General features: G+C 45.7%; 1 protein-coding gene and 1 long non-coding RNA gene across 8 annotated transcripts in view; one reads left to right on the top strand and one right to left on the bottom strand.

Annotated features, from left to right (window-relative positions):
• Susd1 (sushi domain containing 1) overlaps window positions 1-22,002 on the bottom strand; it is a 122,537-nt gene extending 100,535 nt beyond the window's left edge. For 3 of the 7 annotated variants that reach the window (XR_013110652.1, XM_076934890.1, XM_076934893.1), the window contains exons 1-3: window positions 21,297-22,002; window positions 12,746-12,859; window positions 8,174-8,329 (exon numbers count right to left, since the gene is read on the bottom strand). Coding sequence is in view for 6 of the 7 variants with exons in the window: in XM_076934890.1 (XP_076791005.1) it covers window positions 8,174-8,329; window positions 12,746-12,859; window positions 21,297-21,414 (388 nt within the window). In the remaining variant the exon portion in view is untranslated. The remainder of the gene's footprint in view (window positions 1-8,173; window positions 8,330-12,745; window positions 12,860-21,296) is intronic. The other 4 variants (XM_076934888.1, XM_076934892.1, XM_076934891.1 and 1 more) reach the window with 2 other exon arrangements.
• Window positions 744-4,866, top strand: LOC143442239 (uncharacterized). Its single transcript, XR_013110252.1, has 4 exons — window positions 744-1,794; window positions 2,377-2,528; window positions 3,424-3,671; window positions 4,584-4,866. It is a non-coding gene; the product is annotated as an uncharacterized LOC143442239 (long non-coding RNA).
• Window positions 22,003-22,434: the final 432 nt, after the last annotated feature.

The following is a 22,434-nucleotide window of genomic DNA, read 5'->3' as shown; positions in this document are numbered from 1 at the left end:
GCTGGGCAAGAGTTCCTCTCAAGGTGAGGGAACCATCAGCCACAGCTCACACATTCAAATCCAAACAGAAGAGGCGAACTACAAAGAGACAAAAGCTGGTTTTTGGATGCTTAGTCACTGGGAGGTGTAGAGACAATGGACTTTGGTGGGAAGATGGAAGATCTTCAAAAATCAGTGGTGATATTGTAGAACTCTATGAATATAATACCACCACTGTATTGTATAGTTTAAGTAGGTAAGCATATTTTAGGACACTTAATGAAACAGCTAGTTTTAAAAGAGAAAAAACAAACCAGGAATGGTGGTTTATACTTGTAATCCTAGCACCTGGAAGGCTAAAGCAGACAGCTTACCACCGGTTTATGACCAGCCAGAGATACTTGGTGAGTTTCAGAATAGCCTTAGCTATAGATTCATATCCAGCCTGAGGGAGGGAGGGAAAGATGGAGGGAAGGAAAGGCAGACAGGCAGGCAGGCAGGCAGACAGACAGGCAGACAGGCAGACAGGCAGACAGGCAGACAGGCAGACAGGCAGACAGGCAGACAGGCAGACAGGCAGACAGGCAGACAGGCAGACAGGCAGACAGGCAGACAGGCAGACAGGCAGACAGGCAGACAGGCAGACAGGCAGACAGGCAGACAGGCAGGCAGGCAGGCAGACAGACAGGCAGGCAGGCAGGCAGGCAGGCAGGCAGGCAGGCAGGCAGACAGGCAGGCAAACCTGTATATACAGGACTCAGGAGGTATCATCAGAAACATACACACAAATACATGTGTATTGGTATTATGTGAGGGGTAGTTGTTAAAAGAAAAGGAAAACAAAACCTGAAGGCCATTCTGAAATCCATAAATAAAAGAATAAGAAAATTCTTGAGAAAAGAGTAACCTGTGAGCAATCACTCAACCTGACCCAGGACTTCCTGTCTGGAACACAGAGCTTCCCAGTAACTGAGTAACATTTAGAGTTCTGAGAAAGGAACAAAACATCACGCTCTGGCTAAGCAACGAAACGACAGTTCAGAATCTGAATGGTTTCAGGAATTACACCACTGACATTTCTCTTCCAAAAAAGAAGAGCTGAGAAAATACTCTCGGCAGTGAATCCGCACAGAATAAATAGTGTCAAGAAGGGAGGCAGTCGGGGGTCACTCAGACAGAGCATGCACTTAGCAGGCAGGAGGACTGCGTTCACTTCCCAGCACTGCAAAAAGTGAGGGAAATTAAAGACACCACAAAGAATGAGGAGGTCTACAATCAGTCAAACAGTGACCTCAGAACTCGGAGCGCTTGTTTTAAGAAGATTCGTAAAATATAAATAATATAATATGATACTAAAACAAATCTAGATCGATTAATTTCTTATTTTAAAAAGTTGTTTGTTTTTTAAATTTTATGTCAGCGTTTGTCTGCATGTGTGTATGTGCCAGAGAGGGCACCAGATCCCCTGGGACTAGAGTTACAGAGGGTTCTCAGCCTTCATGTGGGTGCTGGGAATTGAACACAGGTCCTCTGCAAGAGCAACCAGTTCTCTTAACTGATGAACCATCTCTCCAGCCCTGAGGACAAATTTTAAGATGATTTTATCCCTGGAGACATCTGCATTTTTGACTCATTCTAGCTTGGCAAGGTTTCTTTGCCAGTTAGGAATCTGCCTTTGGCCTTCATTTCCTCACCTCTGTCAACTTAGTGAGAAAATCTGATCCTTTACCCAAGCCATGGACAAGGCTGCTCAACAGAGCACAGCAGTGGAGACAGCCATCCCACCTGCTCTACAGACAGCTTTAAAAATACCGGGTGAGTATAAATGCAGTTCTCACTGGACTTCCAAACGTGGGTAAGTAGCCAGCGTATGGAAAAGACTTCTGGATGCTGAGCAACTCTGCGGGAGTCACTGCAGTCATTATTAGGCTAGCTTTGTGTACAGTCACTCAATAACCTAATAGCCATAATTGTCATAATTATGCTAATAACAATAATTGCTGCGTGTCATCTTGCACATGTCAAGCGCTGTCCTAAACATTTCATTATTTATTAAATACTATGTTCATCTTATTTAATTTCCACAATAGCCCATTATGAGGTAACTAAAGCCGACAAAATGGTTAAGCCATTGGTCCAGATAGCAATAGCAATACCAAGATTTGAAGCCAAGTACCTGCCTGAAAGTCCGTATTCATAACCAGTCAGGACTATCATCTGGTTGTACCTCCTGCAGTCAATAGTTCCCTATCTTATGAAACTGAAGAGGTAACTAATTGCCTTAATCTCTGATGTAACCTGTCACATACAACTGACATTACTGTGATATTGACTTTTATAAGATTTATTTTCATTTGTATGTATGTGTGTCTCTGTGTGTGTGCCACATGAATGCAGGTGCCCATAGAGGCCAGAAGAGGATGCTGGATCCCCTGGTGCGAAGAGTTCCCGGTAGTTGTGAGCCATCAAATATGGATGCCGGGACCTGAACTCAAGTCCTCTGGAAGAGCAACACGTGCTCTCATCTCCTGTGCCATCTTTCTAGTCCCGTGAGTTTGATTTTTAATCACCTGCTGCCTTATAATGCTTAGAAACTATCCCCTTTCCAGTCCATTCTGGAATCCTGGCTGATTGACCATATCAAGCTTACTAGAATGCCCTCCTCCAGTGGGAAAGACTCTATGTCATCCAAGACTTTGCATTTAATGGTATACTATGTTTTTGTTGATAATTTATACTGCACTTGAGCATTGTCACTGAACATCAGAGCAAATACATAACACTTTAACGATGATAAAATAATGTAAAAATTACCATTTTAATAATTTTGAAGAGTGCAGTGCAGTGTGGTAGGAATCTTCACAGGGTTGTGCCAGTGTCCCTGGTAGCCATTTTTAGGACTCCTTTCAGCTTGTAAAGGTAAATCTCTATGTCCATTAGACTTTAACGCTCCCTGTCCCACTCTTCTCATGCCCTGGCAAACACCTCTCTATTCTCTGTCTCTTTAAATTTGACAGCTTTGTACTTCAAACACCATGTCCCTCAACATCATGTCCTTAAAGTTCATCCACACGACAGCATGTGGGAGAGAGGAGGGGGAATGGGAGCGGGGAGAAAGAAAACAAGCTAGGATTGACTCTAGACCATCCCTTATGCTAAGCATGTACCCTGCCACGCCCCCTCCTCCCTTTTTAAAGCTGAACAAGGCTCTCTGGTATGCACTGTCTTTATATTTCATCTGTGGATGAACTTCTTCAGTGATGTTCCTTGGCTACCATGAGTAACACTGTTGTGAATGGGGGAGGAATACAATAATATCTTTTTAAGATGCCATTTTCAATTGTTTGGGGGCAAATGCCCAGAAGTTGAACCGCAGAACCATGTAGTCATTTTCTTTTTAATTTTTGAGGAAATGTCACACTTACTTTTTTTTTTTTTTCACAGTGAATCTACTATTTTGCAATTCCACTTGGAAAAATTCCTGGGGGAAACCCTAAGGCAGAAGCGAGCCAAACGGGTGCTTCCCCACAGAGAGCAGGCAGTCTTTCTGGGATTGCACGTTTGAGCCAGAGGCCAGGGCAGGCTCGGGCACCAGACAGCAAGAGCAAAGAAGCCTGGAAATACTGGCTTTCTTCAAAAGAGGCTCCTGCCTTAGGGAAAGGCTAATAAACCCAACCTGGACTGGGAAATGGGTAAGAACCAATAACTAGGCATGAAGGTGTGAAGCAGACTTGAGGGGCATGGGGTTCAGGAGCAGAGCTGCTGAGCGGCAGAACGCCTGTGTTCTCTGTTCTCAGTCAGGGCTGAGGGTTCCATTTCTCCTGAAGCAAGAGCACAATGGCCTATTGATGCAGGAACTTTCCATGACAAGGTTGCTGTTGCCAGTCAGGACTGTATGCAAGGCATAGGGAAGTCACCCTTAAGTTTTCAGACCCTAGGAGACCCATGCCTGCTCGGAAGCCCCTGAGTAGATCCCCAGTCTCACTCCACCTGGGTCTCGGTTCTCTCTGCTCAGTCTCAGGTCACCCTCATCTTGCTGTTGCTGAAGGCCTTGCCTCATGGCAGTTCCTGTTATTAGGTTTCAAACCCGGGCCAAATCGCTGAGGTGCCTATACCACAGATCAAAGCAGACCTGACCTCCAGGTTCTCATTGCATCCTTCAGTCCCTACTGTTACAGGGTCCTCCTGGCTGGCGTACCCCGCCCCCACCCTAAACTCTCAAGCCCAGGCTGCTGGGCTGCTCTTCCCTATAGAATCCAACAAGTTTGATTGGTGGATCCATTATACCTTTGGTTGCTGCACCTGGCTTCGTTTATCACTCCTCTCCCTTCCGCTCACCCTCTCTCCACATGGCACAGCTCAGGTCTGGTCATGACCACTCTGGACTCTCCCAGATACCTCTGTCCCTGCCTCTGGCTATGCTCTCCCTTTTATCTACAGTAAACCTTCTCTTGCACCGTACCTAGGAGCAGCCATGCCCTTTCCCTCCCCTCTCTCTCTCTCTCTCTCTCTCTCTCTCTCTCTCTCTCTCTCTCTCTCTCATCTGTGACTTGCGAGAGTCACTGAAGGGGCTTCTCTGGACACTGCATTTTCTACTTTTTCAGAATTGACTGGAATCCGCCCACACAGAACCACTGTAGCTCAGTCCTCCTCTGTCACTGGAGGTCTATCTGCTACCAGTTCCTGAGGCTGACTTAAACTTGACCAATTCTAACAGATTCCTGGAAGAAGATTCCTCAGAGTGCAGAGATCGGCTTTGAGGACTGAGGTTCCAAGCAAGCACTGGTACCCCCAGACTTAAATCACACCCCAACTAGCATGCGCTCTTGTCTCTCAGGCAAGTGATTCCAAAGTGTTGGGCTTTTCAGCACCAGTAAGAAAAATCGTCTATCAGCTTTCACAAAGGGCCGCTAGCAACCTCGAAATGAGAAGTCGGGAGAATGACTAGCCAGTACAGGTTCCCTGGGATTGTGGCTGCTGGCAACAGTTCATGACTCTGTGAATATGCTAAAGTCACTGGATTGAACATTTCACAGGGAGGGAAAGTGGCAAACATGAATATTCTTTCTCTCTCTCTCTCTCTCTCTCTCTCTCTCTCTCTCTCTCTCTCTCTCTAAGTCACTAAATAATTGCAAGAAGTAGAATAAATACAGCAAGGCCTGTTCAGTATTCTGAAGGTGGCTCTTGTTTGGCTGACACCTATTTGACCCTTGAAGAAAATATTTTCTTCTCTCCCTTCCTGCTCTTTAGCCCTCCCCTCCCCTCCCCTCCTCTACCTTCCTAACCTGTGCTTGTTTGGTGCTTTACTAAGTAAGAGATCGCCCACCCAGCCTCAGCCCCAGCTCCACTCTTCATTCCTGTCTTTTGGGTGGTTTTGGTTGTTGTTTTGGTTTGGTTGGGTTTTTCTTTTTGAGACAAATAAATAATTTTAAATAAATAATAATTTTTGTAGTGTACCTCTGCCTGTCTTGGAACTTGCTATATACCTCTGTCTGGCCGTGAACTTGCTATGTGGCTCTGGCTGGCCTGGACACAGAGATCCACCTGCCTCTACCTCTCAAGTTCTGAGGCTAAAGGCATGAGCAACCACACCTCACCATTCTTCTTTTAAAAGTTGAATGCATGCCTCAGAACAATACTGACACCGTTTTAAACAGCAACTCCAGGTATCATGTCTCCTAGAATACCTCCCAGGTTCCTCCTCACTGCAAAAATAAGAGCCACCCTCGGAATCCAGGTTACACCTTTGCTGACCTTTCACTAACACAAGACAGTGGAATTGTCTTCCTGTCACCTCTGTCACCTCCCAATGGCACTGCCTTAGCAGAGAAAACATGAGGAATGTAACTGAATGAGCTAGATAATAGATCATCACCGTACATGGTTTTTAAAATTAGCATCTCACCAGGCACAGTGGCACTAGCCTTTAATCCCAGCACTGTCTCCACAAGAAGACAGAGGCAGGCAGATCTCTGAATTTGAGGACAGCCTAGTTTACAGAGTGATAGTTGGGGCTAAATAGAGAAACCTTGTCTCAAAAACAAACAAACAAAAAATCAAAAGCATTTCTTTCTTATTAATGTGCCTAATTTAATACGGCAACATCAGTTTTAAAACCACATAGCCAGTAACTTGTTGCAAAGACAATAGGACACTGGATACAGTGTGTTCTCTGAGAGAATATACTCCTTCCTTCCAGGAATTTCTTCTTGCCCAGGTCAATTAGAATGGCAGAAGTCAGAAGCCTCGGTTCCAAGCCATAGAAGAAGTAAACACGCTCTGCTTTCCTTTCTTCCCTAAAAACCTTGAAATACCACAAAGCTTTCAAGCAGCCACGGAGTCTATGCCAAGCCTCTCAGAACCTGAAAGAGTTTCTGGCCGCTCCCCTCTGTGACTGTTCAGGGATCTGAGGGAGCTGAAGAGCTGTATTCTCAGGACATGCTACCTAGAAACAGAGCTCACCTAGAGTCACCGAACATCAGGAGGACTTAGCTCATGGCTTCCATTCAACCTCCATATGCCCAGGAATTGCACCAACAAAGTTACTGTGGTGACCAAAGTCACAGTCCTCACTCAGCTGAGTCCTCTGGTGGCAAGCCCCCTGCACGACACAGTTTGGACCTCCAGTGAGACACAAAAGTCGTGGGAATGTAGTGGGTGTTTGTGCTTAGTTACAGGATCATGTTACAGTTACACTGTACAGGCACACTGTACTTAGTTACAGGCACACTGTCTCCAGAGAGTGACAGCCTCTTTTGTTCATTGTAAAAGAGCCAGCAAGATGGTTCAGCGCCAGTAAGGCTGCCTGCCTCTCAAGTGTAGTGACCTGAGTTCAGTCCCCGTTGTTGTGTCTTACAAACCATGAGGGAGGGCCCTAGTGGGCTCTGCCAAAGTGTCCCCCTGAATAGTCCAACCACGCAACAGGCCCAATCTAAAAGGGAGTTTATTTACGAGGAAGGGACGGGGTCCTGGGGAATGGGATAAAGGCAGAGAAAGAGGGGGACAGAGGACAGAGAAAGAAGAGAAAGAGGAAAAGGAAAAGAGGCCAACCAGGGATACATGAGAAGGGGCAGGGAGAGAACAGGTGGAGAGAAAGAGGGGGAGAGTGAGAGGGGAGAGGAAGGAGAATAGGAAGGAGGGAAGAGGGAGAGGGAGAAAGAAGCCAAACAGTCCTTTTATATCGAGCCAGGCTCATACCTGATTGTTGCTAGGTAACTGTTGGGCGGAACCTGGAGGAAATGCTAACACCCAGGACCTGCAGTGAAGGAACAGAACTCCTGAAAGTTGTTCTCTGACACCACACATACTGTGGCAAACAGACCTTCTCTCTCTCTCTCTCTCTCTCTCTCTCTCACACACACACACACACACACACACACACACCAAATACACACACAGCATATAATCACACACAAACACACATACTTATAAAAGCACATAACATTTTAAATGTTTAAACACATAAAACTAGAAAATCAGTGCAATGAATTACCAGGCGTCCACCCTCTAATATCATAAACTATTCAATCACTGTTCACATTTTGTCATTTAAAATATCTCACAGAAATCATGACACAAAATACTTCATAATTGTGCCCCATACAACTCGGCATGCATGTCTCAAAATAATAACATCCTATGGACCTCAGTAACATCCCATCTAACAATGCATCTTAGTTAGAGTTTCTGTTGCTGTGATACAAACAGCACGGAAAGGAAAAGGTTTGTTTTTATCTTACAACTCGCAGGTCATACTCTGTCACTGAGAGAAGTCAGGGCAGGAACCTGGAGCAGAAGCCATGGAAGAATACTGCTTACTGGCTTGTTCTTCATGGCTTGCTCAGCCTGCTTTCTTATAATATCCGGGACCACCTGTCCGGGGTGGCCCCACCCACAGTGTGCTAGGCCCTCCCACATCAATCACTAATTAGGAAAATGCCTGACAAGTGTGCCTCTAGACCAATCTTATGGAGGCACTTTTTTTTTTCTCAGTTAAGGTTCCCTCTTCTCAAACGACTAACTTGTATCAAGTTGACATAAGGCTGGCCAACACACACCACCAGCATTCATTCTCTAATAATGACAATAGTACTCAGTCTACGTCCAAGCTCAAGGCTCTCCACCATGATCCCATCCTCTATCCATCCACTGGAGTACGTCACCAAGTGGCCGTCACTGCAGCCCCCTTTGGTACCTGCACAGAAAGTGCCGTCATTGGGGATGAATGTCCTGTTGTTGTTTGTGGCCCGATAGCCTGCGTGGCAAATGCAGTAGAAGCCTCCAGGCGTGTTGTGGCAGGATGTGTGGTCTCCACAGATCACAGTGGCTCCAAACTGGCACTCGTCTTTGTCTGCAGATGGATACATGGACAACTCACACACAGGCTTTCCACCCACACCGTGTGTTCTTACCCAGAGTCCTCCCTCACTATGGACTAGGGACCTCTACTCTGTGACAACAGTTTACTGATGTAATTGCTTCTCCAGCCTCTTTTCCTTCCATTATGCTTTCCAGGCTAGAAGGAATTGGACTCATAATTATATACCTGGTGTATATAAAACCACAGGAGAAGCACAACCTACTATTCTCAGAGTCCATCTTACTTGATGGTTGGCAGTAGGTTATTTTTCAATTTCTTTCACATTTAAGAAAAAAAAAAATCAGGGTTGGAGCTGTAAGTCTGTGGGAAGTCACCATGCCTGGTATCCACAAGGCTCTGCATTCAGTCCCATGAAAGTAATAGCACTTTTAAAATGAAATATTGGTGGGTCGGCTAGGTGGCTCACAGAATCAGGGGCTTACCAGAGGCTTGGTAACATCAGTTCTATCCTTGGGATTTAAAAGGAGAGTGAAAGAATCAACTCCCCAAAGTTTTCCTCTGATCTCCAAGTGTGACACTCTGACACACATGTGTGCACACACACAGATTAAAAAAAAAAAAAAGTGGGCTAGAGCGGTTAAGAGCACTAGCTCTTCTTCCAGAGGTCCTGAGTTAAATTGCAAGCAACCACATGGTGGCTCACAACCATCTGTAATAGGATCTGATGCCCTCCTCTGGTGATTCCAAGGAGAACCACAATGTACTCACATACATAAAATAAATAAATAAAAAAAATAAATAAAACTTTTTTTTAAAGAAAAAAATAATAAAATAAATAAAATAATAAATAATAAAATAATAAAATAAAATAAAAATAAAATAAAAATAATAAAATAAAATAAAAAAATAAAGAAAAAAAAATGTAACAAAAATAAAATTTAAAAATGTAGAGACCGAGGAGATGCCTTGGTGGGTAAGATGATTCCAAATTCCCACAACCTACATAAATCCAGACATAGCGGCATGCATCTGCAACCCAGTGCTCCTACGAAGAGATGGGAGATGGAGGCAGGAGAGTCCCCAGAAGCTTGACACCCAGCATACCTGAAGTACACAGTTGCAAGCAACAAGGGACGCTGTCTTAAGGAAGGTGGAAAGTAAGGAACCATCCCAAGCGGCTGTGTTCCAATCACCACATACACACACCCACATTAATACACACAAAGACATATATGCCCATGAACAAACACTTTTATACATTCACACAAATTAATTTGCTATAAATTTTATAAGCCAGGGGAAACAAGCCTAGAATAATCCCACTTTCCAATTCAGCCATTTTCTTGGTCTTTCCAGTATTAGAGAATTAATGTTAATATGGTGTGTTGGTTAGCTTTATGTCAGTAAGTAAAGGTGTCCTTGGGTGGCCAGAGGCATCTGATCCCCTGGAACTAAAGTTACCAGTGGTTTTGAGCCATGTGACAAAGCTGCTGGAAACCAAACTCAAGTCCTCTAGAGGCAAGAGGACTCTCATACTCTCAGCCACTGAACCATCTCTCCTAACCTTAAGATTAATTTTATGTCCAATTATTTAACTGGAAAATTGGAATCGTCAGTTTCCAGGAAACACAAAGGAATTAGCAGTGAAGCCTCGGAGCAGGGTTCATACAGAGGCAGGAGACGCTCACGCTGTCAGTGACCTGTGTGAGCAATGGTGGGCACTTGGGAGGCAGAGGCAGGCGGATTTCTGAGTTCGAGGACAGCCTGGTCTACAGAGTGAGTTCCAGGACAGCCAGGGCTATACAGAGAAACCTTGTCTCAAAAAAAACAAAACAAAACAAAACAAAACAAAAAGACAATGAAGTTAAAGCCTCTATCTCTGACTCTGGCAGGGATCAGAAAACGTTTTTCTTTACATCTCATTCCTGCTTGTGGGCTTTAAAAGCAGCCATAAAATATACCAATTGTGGGTCATAGTCATACATGCTTTTAAGGCCTGCATGCCTTTAATGCCAGCATTCAGAAGGCAGAGGCAAGCAGACCTTCATGAAGTCAAGGCCAGCCTGGTCTACATAGTGAGTTCTAGGTCAGCCAGGGCTACATAGAGAAACTGTGTCTCAAAAAAACAAAACTCAAACTCAAGTCCTCTGCAAGAGGACTCTCATACTCTCAGCCACTGAACCATCTTTCCTAACCTTAAGATGAATTTTATGTCCAATTAAATTATGGAGAGATGGTTCAGAGGTTAAGAGCACTGACTGCTCTTCTAGAGGTCCTGAGTTCAATTCCCAGCAACCACATGGTGGCTCACAACCATCTGTAATGAGATCCAATGCCCTCTTCTGGTGTGTCTGAAGACAGCTACTCATATAAATAAAATAAATCTTTCAAAAACAAAACCCAACTACAACAACCACAACCCCCCCCAACACCCACACACCAAACACATAACAGGCATATGTGGTGTCATTTGGAGACATTTAATGTCTCCCTGAAGGTTTCAGTTGGGTATTTATGTTTACGTAAAGCTCTAGAAATAAGCCATTTGGTCATATTAAGGTACCTTTGGTACCTCACTAGTAACCTGCATCATGCACACAGCAGTCCAAGTACCAGAATAAGTGGGAACAATTACACAAATGTTCTGAAGCCCTCTCCTTTCCTACAAGATGCAATTGAGAGCACAGTTAACATCCAGGAGAGGAAGGATACCTTAGAGCTGTGGTCCTCAGTCTTCACAACACTGAGACCCTTTAATACAGCTCCTCATGTTGTGATCCCCCCAACTATAAAATTGTTTTTGTTGCTACTTCATAACTGTAATTTTTCTACTCTTATGAATCATAATGTAAACAGCTATTGTTTTCAATGGTCTTAGGTGACCCCTGTGAAAGGGTTGGTCGATCTCCAAAGGGGTCACAACCCACAGGTTAAGAGCCATTGCCTTAGAGGAACACCCGTCCAGCTCCTCAATTCCAACTTTAGTTGCTAACAAAGAATCAGGTACTGTTGGGGAGAGAGTAGAGAGAGACTCCCTGCAGAGCAGCCATGTCTAATAAGGACGGCCCTCGAGAGTGGGGCTGCTCAAAGCACATTCAAATCCAGCATTCGGAATGGACAAGGGTGGGTCACAGGGACAGCTTTTATTTGTGCAATGGAATGTGACTCACCCAACCTTTGGAATATGACTCTGAATGCAGGATTGAATTGTTATTTTTCTTTAAGTACTAAAAACAAGAAAATGTACACCAGGACAAAGGGCTAGAGGGATGCCTCAGCGGGTAAAAGCATTTGCTGCACACAAGCACGAGCACCTCAGCTCAAAGCCCCCTGCCAGCAGCCATATAAAAAGCCAGACATGGCCGGGCCTGGTGGTGCATGCCTTTAATCCTCACACCCTGGAGGCAGAGACAGGTGGGGTCTCTGAGTCTGAGGCCAAACCTGCTCTACATAGTAAGTTCCAGGACAGCCAGGGCTATCTAGGAAAACCCTGTCTCAAAAAAGAAAGGAAGGAAGGAAGGAAGGAAGGAAGGGAGGAAGGAAGGAAGGAAGGGAGGGAGGGAGGGAGGGAGGGAGGGAAGAAGAAAGGGAAGAAGGAAGGAAGGAAGGAAGGAAGGAAGGAAGGAAAGGAAAGGAAAGGAAAGGAAAGGAAAGGAAAGGAAAGGAGGAAGGAAGGAACTTAAAAATAAAGAAAAGAGCAGAGCAGAGCCAGGCATGGCCATGAAGGACCACTGTGGTTTCTTGGCTGACAGCCTGTCTCTGGGTTCAATGGGAGACCCTATATCCAGGTAGATAGTGAGGAAGAACATCCAACATCTTCCTCTGGCCTCCTCACATGCCCCTCCACTCCCACACATCTGTGTACATAAGACACATGCAACACATACATCCTCACACAGGAAAATCGACATGAAGGCATGCTAACAAGGGTAGACAATAGACAGCTCCGTCCAAATCTAGTACAGCTAAATTGCTGTGACGTTCTCTCTGAAGTGTGCTTGATCGGCAATGTTATCTGATTGTTCCCGAATAGATATCATGAGAAGAAATAGATATATAATCTTAGCTGCATCTAGTCTAAACAACCTTCAAGTTATCTTAAAGTATTCCTTGAAGTCATCCCAAGGAAATTAAGAAATGTAATATTTGCTTTTGTTGTTAAGTTAAACTCAGGACATAAAACAGACTTCCAATCTGCAGAGGTCAAGGAGTTTCCAGAGAGTTCAGGTCAACGACATCTAATAGGAGAGGGCCTTCCTCAGAAACGCCAGCAAAAAGGATGTATCTAAACAACAAAACTGAGATTTTGTTGTAATTGGCAAAAATTCACTAAGAAAAACATGTGAACAAAATAACAATGTTTGCCCTACATGGACACTGACTCTAAAACTGGAAAACCTTTGGTTTTGATTCAAATTTTCAGCTTAACCCACCAGTGAAACTTACCAACACACCGTGTCCTCCCGTTGCCCCAAAACCCGTAGTTGCAAATGCAGATCCTCTTCCCTTCCTTTTGCTGGCACGTGGCATGTTCATGGCAAGTGGCACAGACATCTAAATCTGAGTCAGAGATCATACATTTCAGAAACAGGAAGATGAAGGCGAGAAATGTTTAGCCAACGTGCATGCCTCACAGAGAACCAAAACTTCAATTCCAAAATAAACCGGGTCAGGTTCAAATCTCATCCGTAAGACTTTCAATCATGATTCACTGGCCACAAAATATAATGCAAACTCCTGTCAGTCAACACTCTTCAGTGCTTGTCTTCTTACGAGCTCCTTCAGCTTCACATTCCCAAACTCTAACTGCGTGGTGCCGTCCAGGCAAAGGGACAAGCACGCTCTCCTAACAGACGAGCTGCTACCATCCTCACCGTGTTCACCTGTAATATCCATGCCCGCTTCTCTACCTGTCTGGTACCCACTCTTATTTTCAAGAGTTAGCCAGCATGTCTCATTCTCTCTGAACTCTTCCCCACTCCCAAGGATAGGTGGTTGCATCTTCTAATCTCCCATAAAGCATCTACACTCCCATAACCATCACGCTAATCTATGTTTACTCTCATTTGAGACTACAAATGAACCACACAAGGATGAGGGCTATGACATTTGTTCAGTATTGTTTGTACAGCACAGTATAGACGCTCAACATAGTTTTATGAGCTGGAAAAGGAGGTCTAAAATGGGAGCTGGAGAGATGGCTCACTGGCTGCTTTTCCACAGGACTCATGTTCGATTCCTACCACTCCATATGGTGGTTCACAACCACCTGTAACTCCAGTCTTGGGGGATCCAATGCCCTCTTGTCCTCTCCATGAGCACATACATGCAGGCAAAACACCCACAAAAAACGAATCCAAAATGTGACTTGCTACAGCTATAAAGTAAATGCGGAAGAGAGGAACACATCTGCCGACTACTCTCTTTACCTTTATGAAAAAAGTGTGTTTAAGAAGTCAGGGAGATAAGCTCTGAGTCCTGACAGGATGGCCAGACCCCATTAATTAGATAAACAACTGCCGGGCAGTGGTGGCGCACGCCTTTAATCCCAGCACTTGGGAGGCAGAGGCAGGCGGATTTCTGAGTTTGAGGATAGCCTGGTCTACAGAGTGAGTTCCAGGACAGCCAGGACTATACAGAGAAACCCTGTCTCAAAAAACCAAAAAACAAAACAAAACAAAATTAGATAAACAACAGAAACATTTGAAACTAAAACTCTTGAAATACCTAAATTTACCAAAATGGTGATAGGTAACCTAAGACAAAACAAGAATTTCTTCTCAAGGCTATGTAGAAGATCGAGTTCCATGCCTGTGTCTCTGTAATTGCAGGAGTAGCCTCATGAAGAGAGTGTCCAGCATAGAATTTCATCCTAGCCTTGGCCTCATCCGCAGCAGATAATATATAGCCTGGCCTTCAGGCTGCTCCAGGCATGAGACCAACAGAAACCAGGAAACTCCTAAATACTCTTAGTTGTGTTTCTGGCTTTAGTTTTTAATTTTACTAACAAAAGACAACATATTTGAGGCCAGCCCGGGCTGCATGAGATTATATCAAACAAATGCCAAAATATAAATACAAATAAAATCGAAGATAACATAGAAACAAACACAAATCACTGATGGTTACTGATACCAAATTAACCATGGGATATCTATAAATATCTCATGACCACAAAAAATGCAAAAAAAAATTAAATAAAAATTTTAGAGGTATATCATCTGACCATCATGGAATAATGAAATAAAACTTCAAAGCAAAACCTATGTGTAGTTTCAAAATCAAAAAAACAAAAACAACCCTGTTCCACAACACTCTCCTCCAGCACTCTCTAGACAAAGGCAATGAATGGCTGCCAGAGGATGGGTATAAAAACTCATTGCAAAAAAATTGAGTTTCTTATGTTTTTGTATTTTTAAAAAGTAATTTAAAAAAAATCAAGCAATTACAAAAGAGTCCTGGACTTTCAGTGAAAGAAATTTGGAAGCAAGAAAGAAGATAGAGTTTTAAGAACTCAAAAAGATTGTTTTTAAAAGCAAAAGAAAGATTTCTGGGTAAACCCTGAGGGTTTCAAACACTTCCAATCCCCTTACACCTCAAAAAAATAAAATAAAATGAAGAATTGGAAAGATATAAATCTTTCTGTATTCATGTGTGATGGGGTGCATGTGGATAAACGTGTGTGTGTGTGTGTGTGTGTGTGTGTGTGTGTGTAAGAGAAGCAGCAGAGCCAAGACTGGGTGACGCAGGGATATGTGACCGCTAAAGGACAGCCTCAGTATTAATCCTCAGGCCTTGTCTGCATGTTTTGTTTTATTTTGTTTTGTTTTAGACACAGCATCCCTCACTGCCTTGAACCTAAGCAAGTAGACTAGGCTGGCCAGTGAGCCGCAGGTAACCCCTCTCCCCAGCTCCTAAAAATATAAATCTTAAAATAGACAATGACAGCAGACAAAGGATGTTTGCAATATTTCAGATGGAAAAGAGACCAATACATAGCAATTGCTCTGCAGAGAGGAAGAAACAAAGAGTTCCTGGGTAGCTGGAGAGACAGCACAGAAGCGGGTATGGGACACGCAAGAACCTGCTAACGCAGGCACAATTCTTGTTTTGTCTTTCTGATGTCTTTCAGGCTACACCACTGAGCCCCGCCTCCAGCCTCTGAGGGAACATTTCTATAAGATTTCTATAAGGAGTAATGGCCCAAATCCCCTCATGGATGCTGATGTATGTTGCAGTTTGCTTTTGAGAAAGAGGAGAGAGAGAGAGAGAGAGAGAGAGAGAGAGAGAGAGAGAGAGAGAGAGAGAGAGAGAGGAAGGAAGGAAGGAAGAAGAAGAAGAAGAAGAAGAAGAAGAAGAAGAAGAAGAAGAAGAAGAAGAAGAAGAAGAAGAAGAAGGAAGAAGAAGGAAGAAGAAGGAGGAGGAGGAGGAAGAGGAGGAGGAGGAGGAGGAGGAGGAAGAAGAAGAAGAAGAAGAAGAAGAAGAAGAAGAAGAAGAAGAAGAAGAAGAAGAAGAAGAAGAAGAAGAAGAAGGAAGAAGAAGAAGGGGAGGAGGAAGAAGAGGAAGAGGAAGAAGAAGGGGGAGGAGGAGGAGGAGGAGGAGGAGGAGGAGGAGGAGGAGGAGGAGGAGGAGGAAGACGAGGAGAGTCAGAAAGACTCCAGATCAGAGAGGTAAAAGGCAACCTACAGAGCAGAAGAAAGTATCCCCCAAATACATTTAACCATTTTAATAGATTAACGCTTTAACACTCAGCATTGGAAAACAAGGCCAGCTCCTTTGGCAGTTTCTGATGTCATGATCACAAGAAGTGCTTCCTTCAGACCTTGTTATACTGATGCTATGTTACCTATACAATGTGAAGGGAAGTGGAAAGAGAAAAATCAAGGGCTGGAGAACTGGGTCAGCGGTTGAGGACACTTTCTGCTCTCACGGAGGGTCAGAGTTTGGTTCCCAGCACCCATGTCAGGCAGCTCAATTGGTAGAATTCTTGCCTAGCATACATGAAGCTTTGTACTCAACCTTCAGGTGATCAGACTGCAGACCCAGCACCCAGGTGGGGGAGGCAGAAGGATCTGGAGTTCAAAACCAGCCCCTGCTACAGGAAACCATGTATCAAAAGAGGAGGAGGGGGGAGGAGGAAAGGAATAAGAGGAGGAAGAGGAGATGAGAAATACAAATGTTAGCCTTTATCTTCTTCCCAAGTCAAGTGGTCATCACAGGCAATCTGAAGCCTGCACCCACAGCTAACTCTGGCCATTCAGAACCCTATGCCTTTCCTTGTGTAAAATGTTTCCAGGAGCCTTGGCTTCTTTTGGCTATCTCCCACAGACTTTCTTGTCTGACCAAGATCAAGCCACAGTGGACCCCACAACTGTCCTCTAAACCAAAACTGAATTTATATTAAGTATACCGAGTGTCCCAATCCCAACTCTGAGTCGTAAGCTAAGCAGCCATTAAATTGGGGCCCACACTATTGTTCAGGTCCAGCGGTCACCTCCTTCAGCCATTCTGTTCTCTCACTCTGCCTCACACCTGACACCTTCTCCAGCAGGCTGAACTTTTGATTTTTTTTTTTTTTTTAAATTTTTGGTGGTGTTGGGGATGGAACAAGGTCTCCCAAATGCTAGGCAAACACACAACCACACTGAGATACACCCCAGACCTGTACACTGTTTTGTAAATCCAACAGACAGCTTGTTAGCTAGAGCCATAGACTCAAAGGAGTTCATCTTAGAGTTGACCAGAAGAAAATGGAAGTGCACAGGGTCAAGTTCCTGGGGTGGAAGGCAAGGCACAGTGGAAGTCCTTCATTAAGCCTCCTCTCACTCCTAGCTTGGAGCAACTTTCCCTCCCTCTAAAACTACTCTCTGCTTCTCTCCTTCCTCTTGTCCACCAGGCTGCCTGCTCTCACTCATGAAGAGAAGGAAACACAACAGAGACACTTCACACACTGGGCTTTCCCCGGCTCTGCCCATCCTTCCTCCACTATGATCCCCTGGTTCTGTCCTTCTCCTGGCCTTCCTGAACCCAGCCAAGCCTGTGCCAACAAGTCCCAGGGCCACTCCTAGACTCAGAGGAAAGCCACAGAAAGGTTGAGAACAGGACAGACTGGTTTGGCCTTTCCACACCCATTACCAACCTCATGAATCCCAGGGCAGGCACCCCACCCACCCACCAACACCCTTCTGCTCCTCAGTTTAAACTTCCCCACTTCCCTCAAACTCAGGCTTCAGCTCACTCCTCCCAAGCATCTTCCAGCAATTAAAAGCAACTCAGCACAGGCTACTGAGGGGATCAGGGTTGACTGAGAGGACAGGAATGCAGCACACACCTGCAACCTAGCGCTTGGCAGGAGAATTAGGGGTTTGAATCCAACTGTGGCTACACCAAAAAAAAAAAAAAAATCTGTCTCAGGAAAAAAGTATATGCACACACACACACACACACCACATGCATACACATACACACATACACACAACACATACACACACATACATCCCACATGCATACACAGACACACAACACACATATACACACAACACACATACACAAATAACACACACACACACACAAACATACACACAGAGAAAAACACAAACATATACACACAGAGAAAGGCAAGTAAGCCCCTAAACAATCACACAGGATAGCTAGTAGATAGCCACCAGCTTCCCCAAGCTGGGCATCCCTAAAGCCCTCCCTTATGTGCACCACCAAGGCTCTCCCACTCCCAAAGCCAGCTTTGGCATCACCCCACTGCAAATTCGGGTGATGATGGCTTACCCCTTTGCTACAGCCAGGAGTTTGCTTGTTCCTATTTGGGTGATCCCTGTTTATTCCCATGTGACATTCATAATAACAAAGTCACAACACACACAAGTGGGCAATAGAAAAGTGTCATGGCATCAAAGAGAAGTGGACTGCACTGAGAGCAGCCAGCCTGGTTCTGAAATCTGACCAGCACTGAGGTAGATGACAGGAGGAGGGGGAAATGGCAGTTTCTTGGTCTTTCCTTCCTGGGATTAACTTCTCCCACCTGAGGCCCAGCTTTACAAGGGCTCAATTAAATATCATGTCCATTCTTGTTTTCTACCTCTCCCTGCTGAATAACGCATGCTGGTCCAACATGTGAGTAGATGGGACGTCCTCCTCCCCGAATCCTTCTCTGACCTGAGCAGCCCAACTGAAAAGCACCCTGGTTTTCCTTCTAACTTGTCACAGCAATCCTGTGTCCAGCCAGAGTCACTGAGTCCACAGGTTTTTTCTCAGCATGCTGTGAGCTCCAACTCTGGTTTCCTCAGCGCCACACTAGCCCAGGGGTGTTAGCCATCTGGCTACTACATCTTTCTGTCTTCCTTGCATCTTCCAAACTACTCTGCCCCATGAACTCATCCTTGAACTGGGCATGGTAGAACATGCCTATAATTCCCAGCACGGGGCAGGAGGATCGTTTTACCCCCACATTTTCTACCACTGGGAAAGGAGGGTTTTTGTAGAACTGGATTCTAAGTTTGTAGGAAACTGTCTACCTAAGGAGAGATGTTCAACAAAGCAGCCCTAACTTACTTTATTTCCCCAAAACACCTCACACGTGGCAGGTGGCCTGGAGGTGCGGCTCAGGGGTGAAGTGCATACTTAGACACAAGAGCCTGAGTTCAACCCACAGCACCAGAAAAATTAAGAAAGTGTAGACAGAGTGACTGCTAGTTATGTTCCGCCATCTTAGGCCAATAATCCATGGACCACACTTGATATTTTCCTGGGCTAGAGTCTTTACACCAGTATGAAAACCGTTTTTAATTATCTTCAGGTTTTTATTCACACTGTTGCGGAAGACTGTGCTGGCTGGTTTTATGTCTACTTGTCACAAGTTAAGAGTCATTTTGGAAAAGGGAACCTCAAGTGAGAAAATGTCACCACTTGATAAGCCTGTGGTGCATTTTCTTGATTGAAGATTAGTGTAGGAGGCTCCAGCTCACTGTGGGTGGTGCTACCCCTGGGCTGGTAGTCTTGAGTGTTACAAGAAAGCAGGCTGAGCAAGCCATGGAGAGCAAAGTTAGTAAGCAGCACTCTCCCACAGCTTCTGCTCCAGTTCCTGCCTCTACGTGCTTACCTCCATGTTCCTGCCTTGACCTCTCTCTCTCAGGATGGATTGTGACCTGGGAGTTGTATGCTAAAATAAACTGGTTTCTCTCAAATTGTTTCTGGCTGTGCTGTCTTATCACAACAATAGAAACCCCAAGACAGAGATCCAATGGGAAAGGAAGAAAGCCTACTGGAGTACCAGATGTTGAGGTGGAGAGGGACCATTCTAGAAAGCTGAGACATCAAATACCCAAAGTAACGGTGAAATTCACTAAGCAACCAGTAATCCCTGCACTCAGGAGACAGAGTCGGGGAGATATGTGAGTTCAAGGTCAGTCTGGTCTAAGAGAAAGTTCCAGGACAGCGAGGGCTACACAGAGATATCTTGTCTCAGAAAAAAAAAATCCCAAACAACAACAAAGTAAGAGGATAAGAGACTTTGGGAGGACAGGAATCTTCTCCAAGTCCACTCATCTCATCTCATTTCTTTTCCACCTCTAGAGCCTGTTTGGTTTTGCTTATGTTTGGTTTTGAGACATTCCACTCTGTGGTCCAGGTTGATCCCAAGTTCACAGAAATTCTCCCTCCTCAAAGTCCCAAATTCTAGGATTAAGGCATGACCCACCACCACTCTGGAACTCAATGCTTGGCTTTATTAAGGAAATGCCAGTGAGAGACTGGGTGTCCTTATATAGATTATTTGACATCACTCCTCGGTGTCCTACCGCGGCTTCTGGTGGCTTCTCACCAGAAAGGAACAGTTAAACCCAAACACCATGCTCTGCTTGTCAGGATAAGACTGACTCCCTCTTGCAAAATCCAGTCTGTTTTCCCATCTCTAGCCACTTCTGTATTCTGTGTCCTGCTTTCCCATGCTATCCCCTGTCTGAAACTCATCCATTGCTCTGTTGGGTATTTTTGTTTTGTTTTGTTTTGTTTGTTTAGTGTTTCACTCTGTAGACTAGACTACTCTGGAATTCACTATGTAGCTCAGGCTGCCCTCGAATTCAGGGCAATCCTCCTGCCTATCTCACAAGTTGGATTCAGTTTTATACGCATTTCTAAAGAGCAGTCAGCCCCCTCCTCTGTGGGGTGGGACACCTTTCCTCCCTTTTCCTAAATCCAAGTATCACCAGTCCCCCAAGGCTCAGCTTGACTCGTCTCATACCTAACAGCTGCCCAGTAAAATATGGTCGTTCCCTCTTCTGACCAGAACACCAAGCACCATTCTGCTATTATGTGGACAGACTTCACCTCACTTTCCTGTTTGAATCCTCCGTGTCAGGTAAATCCCATCATGTTCAATGTTGTGGGTTTTTTCCTATTTGTCTAAAACACAAACTATGTGCTTGCCCATCTCCTTGGGACTATGCACCGCTAGAACTCCAACACCGCACGGTTACATCTGACCCAGGGAAGATATTAAAGAGCTTTCTATGGATGGATACACAGATGCATGGATAAACAGACTAATAAACGAATGGATGAATGAACTAAAGGATAAACTCTTCCTATAAACTTCCTTATACTTCTTCACATTCTTAACATTTAGTTCTTCCTGTAGGAGAAAAATATAAAAAGAAAAAACAAAAAGTGGCTACAGGTCAAGAATTTGACTTGCAAAAGCCGATGCGACTGGAAGGGTAGAACCAGCGGCTCCCCCTGTCATGTTTTCCACGCGGCGTGCGGGTCCCTCAGGCCCCCACCCGAGTCCAGTCCCCACCCCGCACCCACCCACCCCCGGGAGGCGCGAGTCGAGCAGGGCCGCCTCCACTACACACCCCACCATTCCCGGGGCGGGCAGCCTGGCGTTCCCCTCGCCGCTCCGCCTCCATGATCCTTCCATGCCCCGACTCTGCGCCTCCAGACCCGGAGCGCGAAGCGTCCTGCGCGCCCGGAGCCCCGCACTCACCGTCCGTGTCCCGTTCTCCGCTGACGCCGCGGGCCAGACTGAGCAGCAGTACGAGCCGCAGCAGCCGCGGCAACCCGCAGCCTGGCGAGCGGCGCGTGCCCCGGGGCCCCCGGCCCATGCCGCCCGCTCCCTCCGGGCTCCCGCCACTCCCCGGAGGCCCCTGTGCCCGGAGATAAGGCCGGCAGCGCGGGGAAGGGGCGGCGCAGAGGCTTCCGGCTCCGGGCAGCGTGGCGCGGGTCCCGGCGGGGAGCGGGGTCCCCGGACTTAGGTGCGCCTGGTGCACAGGCTGCGCGCGAGCCGCGCTACGGGGAGAGAACTGACTGTGCTGGGGGCGGGGGAGGGGGACATCGTGGTGCAAGTGTGACTTGTGGGACCCCCGGGGAGACCAGAGAAGTGCAAGAGCCACAGGAAAGGGTCTCTAGTTGAACGGGTCAGAGAGCTGGGACGTGGTGGCCGCCGCATGGAGGGAAAGAGAGAAGAGGGCGACAAGTCATGGGTCAGTCCACCCGGGGTGCACATGCTGGAACAGGTGACAAAACTAAAGTTCCGTCTGCTTGCTGGACGACACCCTCCTTGGAAGGTTAGGACTCTAACCTTCTAAACGGGGAGAGAAACAGGTCGTGAGAAAGACATGGATGAAGGAACACCGTGTATTCTAGAAACTGGGGGACCGTTTTAGGGTGGGGACAAAATGTTAGAGAAATACATGGCAGAGTTAAAGGACTCTGCTCTTGAGAGTAGGCTCAGCATCAGGGCGTGAGGGAATCCGGGAGAGGGGGCACGTGATCATCTGAAGTTTGGAGAGAAGCAGAAATTGAGCGTCCAGGGACAGAGTCCACCATGTCTTAAAGAGTAGTGCAGTATTGGAGAAAAGACAATATTAGATTAAGGAGAAACTGCGAATGTCACTTAGATCTATGCATTGGGTGGACTGTGGTGGGAGGCTGGGGGGGGGCAGAGAGTTAACAAGAGTTAGGAATTGGGGTTGAGGGAGGCTGAAGAAGTAAGATCAGTTGTGGGGGGATGGCTGTCCAAGTGCAGGGGGCACGCCCCACTTCTGCAGGTACCCTCATTTGCTTTCTCACCAGTGAACTAGCCCTACCTCTAACTACAGGCAAATACACCCATATAAGGCTGA

Source organism: Arvicanthis niloticus, chromosome 5 (genome assembly GCF_011762505.2).
Source record: "Arvicanthis niloticus isolate mArvNil1 chromosome 5, mArvNil1.pat.X, whole genome shotgun sequence".
NCBI classification, from domain to species: Eukaryota; Metazoa; Chordata; class Mammalia; order Rodentia; family Muridae; genus Arvicanthis; species Arvicanthis niloticus.
The sequence above is the reverse complement of the archived record's forward strand: the minus strand, read 5'-3'. Positions and strand labels throughout refer to the sequence as shown.